At 44.2% G+C, this 10,219-nt stretch overlaps 1 protein-coding gene across 1 annotated transcript in view; it reads right to left on the bottom strand.

The window, feature by feature from the left end:
- Positions 1-1,278: 1,278 nt before the first annotated feature.
- Positions 1,279-10,219, bottom strand: part of LOC122982322 (PDZ domain-containing protein 4-like) — a 21,381-nt gene continuing 12,440 nt past the window's right edge. The window contains exons 6-14 of the mRNA XM_044351510.1: positions 9,684-10,147; positions 9,386-9,584; positions 8,142-8,580; positions 7,585-8,005; positions 6,042-6,112; positions 5,119-5,462; positions 4,295-4,435; positions 4,068-4,180; positions 1,279-3,004 (exon numbers count right to left, since the gene is read on the bottom strand). Coding sequence (XP_044207445.1) covers positions 2,782-3,004; positions 4,068-4,180; positions 4,295-4,435; positions 5,119-5,462; positions 6,042-6,112; positions 7,585-8,005; positions 8,142-8,580; positions 9,386-9,584; positions 9,684-10,147 — 2,415 coding nt within the window. The 3' untranslated portion in view covers positions 1,279-2,781. The remainder of the gene's footprint in view (positions 3,005-4,067; positions 4,181-4,294; positions 4,436-5,118; positions 5,463-6,041; positions 6,113-7,584; positions 8,006-8,141; positions 8,581-9,385; positions 9,585-9,683; positions 10,148-10,219) is intronic.

The following is a 10,219-nucleotide window of genomic DNA, read 5'->3' as shown; positions in this document are numbered from 1 at the left end:
CTGGTGGTTGTGTTGGTGGTTGTGTTGGTGGTTGTGCTGGTGGTTGTGTTGGTGCTTGTGCTGGTGGTTGTGCTGGTGGTTGTGTTGGTGGTTGTGTTGGTGGTTGTGCTGGTGGTTGTGTTGGTGGTTGTGTTGGTGGTTTTGCTGGCGGTTGTGTTGGTGGTTGTGTTGGTGGTTGTGTTGGTGCTTGTGCTGGTGGTTGTGTTGGTGGTTGTGTTGGTGGTTTTGCTGGCGGTTGTGTTGGTGGTTGTGTTGGTGGTTGTGTTGGTGCTTGTGTTGGTGCTTGTGCTGGTGGTTGTGTTGGTGGTTGTGTTGGTGGTTGTGTTGGTGGTTGTGTTGGTGCTTGTGTTGGTGCTTGTGCTTGTGGTTGTGTTGGTGGTTGTGCTGGTGGTTGCGCCTCCATGAAGGTGTAATGACTGCTAGTCACGCTAGATGACTTTCACATAGAGCCTTGTTTTATTGTCGTTCTTCCCTGCCTACATACATCACAGTGCACTGCCATATAGTAGTGCTGCTGCACCATCTACAGGCTAGGCTGTATCAGTACAAAAGGTAGGAAGGTACTCTATTAATTCCTTAGTTGAAAATGTGTCCTGAGTTGTGGTCCAGCAGGGAGCAAACATGCTGCTTGTTACAGTCTGATGAAACCAGTGAATGAACATGTAAATAGTGTCGTAGCATCAAGTCCTGACTGTTGAGCCTGATGTGTGAACTGCTTTAGATCAGCTGCAAACATGACAGATGATTGACTATAAATAATTCTTATATTTCCAGATCATCGCAGTAAAGCTTTGGTCCAGTGTGAGAAATAATATTTGTTTCACGATGACAACACTGCATTTAGTCATGACCTTGCTGTTGTTGCTCAGCCTGTAGACGTTACTGGTGTTTCTTTCCTCCACTGGCAGGACTGAAGCAAATAAAATCCACCAACAGTTTAGAGTCTGATAATGTTGAACTCAGTTGGAGTTTTCTCCATCTGCTGACAAAGACCTTAAAATGAGGTTGAGAGCTCAGAGAGAAGCTAGTAAGGGAACCTTACAGCTGTTTACAGGATACTTTCAAATCTTATTTCATCTGTAAAACAATGCAGTGCTTTTATTACAGTCGTCAGTCAGTTATAATACTAACCCAGAGTCAAAGTACATCAGAGGATTAAGAGAAGTTAGTTTGTCTCCAGTCAGAAGTGGATTTCTGGTGTTTTACTGTGACAGCTGATCAGTCAGGTCAACACGTTAGTTTTATGACTCAAATAAAGAGCAGAGAGAACTTCACGTCTGATTTCACTTCATTTTAATCAATTAACTCAGCATTTAATGTCTTCACTACTAAAAATGTCTGCACAAAGGTTTGTACACTACACTACTTTAGCCTCAAGAATTATGTCCAATAATTCACAACGTTCAATATTTAATTCATGCGTTTCATTACTCATATAAATATCTGACTGGACACGAGTCCAGCACGGTTAAAACACTGTGAACGAAAATCACAATCATATAGGAGCAGAAAATCACCCAGAATGCAGCTGCAACCGATGCTTTGAGTCTCCCTGAGGAGTCAGAATGCATTCTGGGAAAGTGATCATCAGTGAATTAAAAAGGCAACCGATCAATAAAACAGCTGTTTGTCACAGATGAACTCCTGGAGAGATTATTATTATACTGAATGTTGCTTCTTCTTCCAGCATGTGTATCAATAATACTGTACTTCATTTTGTCCATTTGTTTCTGCGTCAGAGTTACCGCCAAACATTTATCATCATTCTCTGAGTTTTCTTTTCTTCTTTCTATGAAAACAGGAACAAAGTCTCAAAGATCTTCTCTCCACAGTCTACACACTCTGTGAAGCATTTCAGTGTCCGAACTCCAGGAAACATCACAATAATTAACATAAATTCAAGAAATCTCTGCAATAATTACCACAACTTTTCTATATGAAACGTCCAAATCAACAGCAGCTTGTGATTTGGACCAGTCGTGGCGTTTGGTGCGGTTGTAACTGACGTCATCGCAGCGTTCAGCAAGGATTCAAATCTCACCTTGCCAACAAACATGATGCCACAGACGAGCAAAACAATTCCCAAATGTTCACAAATGTTCCCAAATGTTCCCAAATGTTCCCAGATGAGGTTTGATTCAGTTAGTCAGAAGAAGACAAGCTGATGTTCAGACCGCAGAGAGGAGACGGTCGTCCAGTTGTTATTTCTCATTTGTCCTCTTGTCTGTACTTTTATGAAGCAGATTCATAAAGTCCTGTTAAAACATGTTTAACTCGTGTTGATGCACCTTGGCCTCAGTTTGCACGACCCTGAGCAAATTCACAACCAGCAGGTCAAATCTGTGTCCTGCAGGTTCAGGAATAGTCTGGTGACATATTTCATAAGCAAAGAGCTGCTATCGCTGCCTTCAATGGACTTTTACAAGTTTGAATCAGGGTCATGAAAGAGATCAATCTAAAACAAAGTGTTTGTTGCTCCTGAGACTGTGGTCCTGATCAGGATCCAGTCCAGCACCAGCTGATGAGCTTATTTCACTGCAGAAAACAGATCCAATCCCTTTTCAGGTATCCTGCTGCTTCCATCCTCTCATTTCTCATCTTAATGTTTTTGCATATTCCTCTGCTGTCTCATTCTGCTCGTATGCATTATTTAAAGCAGATTGTTGTTCCAAGTCTGAGTATTACACAGAACATCTCCACATTTTCCTCTTTGATTCATTGAACTACTGAATCTTCATATTTTTTGTCTCCTTCGGCTCCTCTTCCTCCGGCTGGCTCAGATCACACCGTGGTCACAGAAAGCAGAGGGTTGTATATCTTCTTTCCGTCCGGAGACCTCGAGCCGTGAGCCAGCAGCTCCTGGATGGTGATCCAGTTGTCCAGGATCCGGCGGTTCCTCTTCTTCATGATCTTCTTCTGGCTCAGTAACAGGATGTTGTTGCCGGGGGGATGAAGCTGGGATGAACGAGGGTCTTCAGCACCCCCTGCTGATGATGAAAGGTCCCTGGGAATTAAAACAAAGAGATTTAATTTCTCATTCACATATTAAATATCACATTAAACGTCATTAACTGAATTTTATTATGAATATTGTCCCTGAGCCCAGATACAAAGACACCATTATAATATCAACTTTAATAATATTTATTTTACAAATGATATGATTGGATTCAGTGTCACCTGATTGGTGAGTGAAGCTCCCTGTTTGGTTCATTTGGTTTTGTGTCTGTGGTTCAGGGACCCTCTGTGTCACTGAGTTTACTTTGTTTTGCATTTATGGCTTCTGCAGTGTGTATTTTGAGATTGACAGATAGAAAATAGATAGAAGAGATAGAACTCAGATATCTGCCCGACACCACACTCTGTACATCATATCGTCTGTTTACAGTCTCCGCCTCTTATGTTGTTGTTGATTCAGGTCAGCACCAGCCTTCATTTAAACGCAGCAGACACCACGTCCACTGACACAAACCCGTACTGTGCCGGGTCTGTGATTCTTGTGTAGGGGAGACCAGGGACAGTTGTAACACCTTGAATTCCTCCAATCAGAAACAAGCTACAGTGACCACACTCACTCTGCACATGCTCAGTTAGATTGTCTTCTTCATAACAAAAAAAGGAGCCACGTTTGAAACTCCCAGAGACACTTACCAGCAAAAGTGTTTTTTTGATACTGTGCTGAGATCTAATGTCTAGGAATCCAAACAAATGATTATTAGAATCACTGTTTTATAAGCTACAAATAGAAACGGCTAACATGTGTCAAACTAGCAGTCAAGCTAGTTCACATGAGGTGAAAACATGGCTGGTGATACTGGGACAGTTGTAACAGTGGAGTGACTTTATTTAAATCAGTTTTGCAACCTGTACATATTTCACAAAACCACTTAAATACATTGTTTCACTAGTTGACACATTGCAGTTTATAATATAGCAAATGGACTGTACCAGTGCCAACTGTCCCTGGTCTCCCCTACTTGGACTTGGAGCTCATGGATGTGACAAACCATGAAGAAAACAATCTCTACAGCCTTCATATAAATCAGCAGCAGACTGGATTTGTCGACCTGTCTCCTCGGAGGTAGTCCAGGCGGCTCTGCATCATGAACTCTCTTCTTCGTCGGTACTCTCTGGCTCTCAGCAGCTGCTGCTTCCTCTCCTCTTTGCTCCAGTATCGGCCCTGACGGAGCACAGTTCAGAGAAGGTTTATCGCTGTATGATCGATGCTGTGCTGGTGAGGTGTGTATATGTTTATATCTCTGTTCTCTGTGTGAGCTCAGCTCTGCTCTTCTACCTGTTTCATCTCGCTGGCGGCATCGTCGTCGGTCGTCATGCCGCTGCGTTCCTCTCTGATCTTCATGGCTCTGGCCTTCAGCAGACGATCTCGGACCGGCCGCTTCGCCACATAGCGAGTGCCGTCGCTGCGGATCTTCACCTGAACACAAACGGGACACATCAGTCTCTTGTCTTGTCACAGCCGGGAGGTTTCCTTTAAGCCCTCTGTGAGCATCATGTGTAGAAAAGAGGATTTCTACTCTTGATGCTTGCAGCGTCATTTAGGAAATGGGTTTGATTTGATAATTTCACAGAGCAGTTCTTCAGTTAATACATGTTTAGATCATTGACTGTATACTTTACATCAGGGCTGTGGCTGAAATCAATATCAAGATATTAATAATATTTCTCAGATATAGATCACTATAAACAGAAGTATTGAGACTTTACTGTGTTGTAGATTTAATTTTAAATGGATAAAATTGTAGGACCTTTTACATCCATAGATGTGAGCCTTTCTAAACTATATAATTATGTTCAGAACTGTGCAGATGTTTAGCTGTTTTCAGAACTTTTTGCAAATGTATTGAGAATCTGAAAACTGAAATGTCTTTTACAGAATTCTTTATTCCTGCATCCTGGACGTGTTTATGTTCTTTTTGAAGTTCTGTCGGGATCTTTTCATGAATAAAACTGTGTCAGACTATCGTCTTTAAATGTGAGGCAGGCAAACACACAGACACTCATTTAGACTGAAAAGATCTATTTGTGAGTGGAAGAAGTTTGAGAGAACTGAAGTGTCTCTGAACAACTGTTGGTGACGCCTGTCAGTCTCATATTTACCTTCCACTCCATGCGTTGCGGGGAGGCGGTTGGTGACGAGTGCGTCAGGCCGAGCGGTAAAGCCAGTCCTAACCGGGAGGCCGTGCGACGGTCCTCCAGACCGCAGGGGGCGCTGTTCACACTCCTGGGGCTGGCCGGGCCGCTGCTGCCTGTACCCATCCCTCTCTCCTCGCCCTCTGCTCTCGCTCTGTCTCTCACCCGGTCCAGCGGGTCCACCAGGCCCTCCGACGGCAGAGTCATGCAGCTCTGGTAGCGCTCTAACGGTTTGGCGTGGCCGTGGAGTCGCCGGGTGAAGTAGGGGCTGGACTCTGCGCTTCCACCTCCCGTCCTGTCAGGGGCTCCACCTGCAACGGACACGACGTGAGAATAACTTTCAGTCAAACGTCGTAAATAAAGCCTGACGTGACTGCAGCCCGCCTGGACAGGAAGCAGAGTCACAGTCTGGGAAACGAGTTTGGACTGAATATGTTTATCCAGATGGTTTCTGATATACTGTCAGAACAGCAGGGAGTGTTTCAAATGAGATTCTGGGTTCTTGAAACGTTGTCAGTTAATGATCTTAACTGTGACTGAATGACAGGAACACACTGGAGCAGCAGCACCTGGCAAGGCGAGGAGCTGTAAAATAAGCTTTCAATAGCATTATTTAGGAGATTGATGGAGATCATCTTTTGCTAGAAATGTCTGTCTATTATCTGTCATTGTACAAGCAATATATATATATATATATATATATATATATGTATATGTATATGTATATAATATTAAGGAACTTAAAACTTGAGCAGGAAAAAACTTTGTTTGTTTTCTCTGGTCTGAATTTCTAGTTTCTAGTCTTTGAAGTCTTGTTTGTGTGAGTATTGACACACTGCTGTAGAGAATAATCACTGCAGTTAACAAATGTAGAAACGGATATTTCTTACCTGCTCTGGAGCCCCGCCCTCCATCAGCCACGCCCCTTCTTGAAGATGACCCCGCCTCTCTGGACAGAGATCTGATGATGTAATAACATCATGTTGTCTTGTGTTATTTAAATGTAACTCTCATACATACAGAGCTGGAAACATTTACTCAAGTACTGTACTGTAGTACAGTTTTGAGGTACTTTGGAGGCACAATGGATAATATAACAAGCTTTTAAAATACAACACATTGTTAAAGATGAAACCAGTGGTTTCCAACCTTTTTGTCTTTTGACGTCTTACAAAAAGCAGTGTGTAGTCGGGGTCACATTTCACATGTCTATGAGTTGTTAACAGCTCCACCAAATAGTGATTTTTCCCTCTAAACTTCTCACATGCTTTCATTTCAATAAATGTTCAAATGATCCAATATTTCAGCAAAAATCAAAGATTAGAGAAAAAGTCCAAAAACTGAAAACAGATTTGTGTATCAGAACTTTGTTTTTTCTTCTTTCCTCTCCCATTAATCATCTCACCACCCCTCAGATTTATCTGCTGACCCTTTGGAGGGGCCCGACCCCTAGGTTGGGAACCACTGGACTAAACTAGCTAACTGTATATAAAGTAGTGTAAACTAGCTCCACCTCCAGCAGCTACAACAGTAACATGCTGCTCTAACACTGATGCTTCACTATTAATAATCTAATGATGTCATATATAATAATATATCAGTCAGAGGGACCAAACCACTACTTTTACTGCAATACTTTAACTACATCAAGCTCATAATACTTATGTACTTTTACTGCAATACTTTAACTACATCAAGCTCATAATACTTATGTACTTTTACTGCAATACTTTAACTACATCAAGCTCATAATACTTATGTACTTTTACTGCAATACTTTAACTACATCAAGCTCATAATACTTATGTACTTTTACTGCAATACTTTAACTACATCAAGCTCATAATACTTATGTACTTTTACTGCAATACTTTAACTACATCAAGCTCATAATACTTATGTACTTTTACTGCAATACTTTAACTACATCAAGCTCATAATACTTATGTACTTTTACTGCAATACTTTAACTACATCAAGCTCATAATACTGATGTACTTTTACTGCAATACTTTAACTACATCAAGCTCATAATACTTATGTACTTTTACTGCAATACTTTAACTACATCAAGCTCATAATACTTATGTACTTTTACTGCAATACTTTAACTACATCAAGCTCATAATACTGATGTACTTTTACTGCAATACTTTAACTACATCAAGCTCATAATACTTATGTACTTTTACTGCAATACTTTAACTACATCAAGCTCATAATACTTATGTACTTTTACTGCAATACTTTAACTACATCAAGCTCATAATACTTATGTACTTTTACTGCAATACTTTAACTACATCAAGCTCATAATACTTATGTACTTTTACTGCAGTAAAGTATCTCAGTACTTCTTCCAGCTCTGATACATAAACTAATTTTATAAAGTTTATTCTAAAAACATGTAAAAGGAAAAACCATGAAGAAGACCTGAACTTGGAGGGCGTAGAGGGGGTGGAGCTTGAGCCATGCGCCACATTTCCATTGGCTGTCTCGTACTTCCTGTAAGTGTTCGGGGAGAAGGTGAGGTTCGAGTGGCGTCTCTCTCTGTCTCGGTCCCGCCCGTGACGCCGCGGGGCGAGGGGGGAGTTCAGAGGGGGGAGGCGACCGAGGGGGAGGAGAGGAGGCGGAGACATCAGTCGTCTCCCTCCTTCATCCTCCTCTTCCTGGAGAGGCGGGATCTGCTCGGTGCTGACCGGCGGCGTGCTGCGGCAGCTCTCCCCTCCGGTGTTGTAGGCGCTGGTGCTGTCTTTGTCGTCCGATCGCTCGCGCTCCGGGAGCTCGTTGATGGCTGACAACTCGTGACGATGAGGATCATCTTCATCGTTGTCGTCATCATCGTTATCCGAACCTTCAAGGGAAGAGTTTTACTCAAAACGTCACATTTTCTGTGTTTGTGAATCAGGTTATGACTCACAGTTTCATGGTTACTAAACTGATCAGTCAGGATGTCAGGATGTCAGACTGTCTGCGGTTGTCATGGTTACCTGCTTCAGGAGGGCTCGGTCGCCCGGCTCCAGCCGCCGCCGTCTCCTCCTCCATCATCCAGGCTTTCAGACATCTCTCTCTGAGCTGCTGCATCTTCTGAGCGCGCAGAATGTTGCGGCACTTGAACTCCAGGTGGCGCAGCTCCTCCTCGATCAGCGCCATCTCGTGTTCGCTCGGCGTCTCGTTGCAGTTCACGTCCACCGCCGAAGAAGAAGAAGAAGGAGCGTGCTTCTCTCCTTCCTTCTCTTCCTCTTTTCTCTCCTCGCCGTCTTTCGCTTCGGCGCCGTCTGGTTCATTCTTCTGCTGCTTGTCGTTACGTCTCTCGTACTGGCACCTGACCTCCAGCAGCTCCCGGTATCGCTGGCACTCCTCCTCCGTCAGGCCCGGCATCATCATCATCATCGTCAGAGGGGTCTGGTGGTGATGGTGATGGTAGTGCTGCAGGTCAGAGGTCAGACATTAACAATTAACAACCTCCCTTGTACGTCTCAACCCAACCGGTCGAGGCAGACGGCGCCACCTAGAGTCGGGTTCTGCTTGAGGTTTCTTCCCGTTAAAGGGGAGTTTTTCCTGCTGCTGATGGAGGAATGTTGGATCTCTGTGGATTAAAGAGTTCAGTCTAGACCTGCTCTATGTGGAAACAGCCCTGAGATGACTTCTGTTGGGATTTGTTGCTTTATAAATAAAACTGAATTGACTTTAATGGAAATATCTCACATTTCATATTAATCTTGATATTATTTTGGTGCTGATTGAATAACATCACGTTTGACCAAATACCTGGACATTAATCACAGAGAGGTTTTTAGATGTTTATGTGGAAGAAAAAGTCAATTTATTAAGTATAATTATGATCAAACATCTTCGTCAGGCGTTATTATCTGATGTCAGAACGTCATGATTGTACTTAATAAATCGACTTTTTGACTTTGTTTTTGTATTTTTGACATCATGCTGATCATTTATAATCAGCACAAAGAGGCATTCAGAGTTTCATGTCAACATTGTCCTGTAGTTTGGCCTTTAAAGAGCTCTATGAGGAATATTACAATATTCACAATATGATGAAGGAACCTGTGACCCAGCGCAGCGATGTGACTCACTGACGTGTTTTTAATATATCAGCTTTGATACAAACACAATACTGGTTAGTAGATCAGTTCATTGATGGTTTGGATCCAAACATGAAGACAAATATAGAAAATCATCAGAATGATCCTTTATGAGACCTCTTTGAGTCTACCTTGTGGTGGTGGTGGGGGCTGTACGCTGCTCCTCCTGGTCCTCCTCCTGCCGCCCAGTCCAGGCCGGGGAGGGAGTCGGAGCTGAGCTGAAGCTCTCGCAGGTGGAGAGAAGGAGGGGTGGTGTCTCCTCGGCCGTGCCCGGGGCTGGGGCTGGGCCTGGGGCTTGGGCCGAGGCCGGGGCTGGGGCGGGGGCTGGGCCTGGGTTGCGGGAAACAGGGAGGGAGGGGTTTTTTTGCTGAGATACGCATCTTTACTTCACTAACATGGAGCTCTGGGAGACTCTGACTGAGCTCCTACCTGGGGCTGGGTCCCGGTCTGAACTTCCTGGTGCTGCCGGGCGTGTTGGTGGTGTTGGTGTTGCAGGCGCTGGTCTGGTCGCCCAGCAGGTCGTGCTCAGACGACTCCTCGTAGCGAGTGCTGTCGTCGGTGCGGCCGACTCCGCTGTCCAGCTCCTGGCTGTTGGACAGCAGCGGAGCCAGGCTCAGCAGAGGAGGGAGGGGGACGGGTGGCTCTCTGTCCTCCTTCCCTCCCTTCTCTCCTTCCTCCCCTTCTTCATCGTCTTCCTCCTCATCGTCCACCTCACCCCCTGCACCCTCTCTGCCTCCTTCTCCTCCTCCTCCTCCTCCTCCACGGCGGAGGCGGTAGTAGCCAGAGAGGTGTGGGGAGGTGAGGGAGCAGGAGGAGGCCTGAGGGTTTGAGTGGTAGCCTCCTCCTTCCAGAGTCAGCTCCATGTCCTCCTCTGGATCCACAGGGTTGTCATTCTGAGAGGGAGAAAGTAGAAACCTTGTCGTTAAATGTGTGAAATCAGGTAAACAGAAAACAACCTTGTGGAG

Source organism: Thunnus albacares, chromosome 5, assembly GCF_914725855.1.
Source record: "Thunnus albacares chromosome 5, fThuAlb1.1, whole genome shotgun sequence".
Lineage (NCBI taxonomy): Eukaryota > Metazoa > Chordata > Actinopteri > Scombriformes > Scombridae > Thunnus > Thunnus albacares.
Note: the sequence above shows the minus strand (reverse complement) of the source record. Positions and strands in the feature narration are given on the sequence as shown.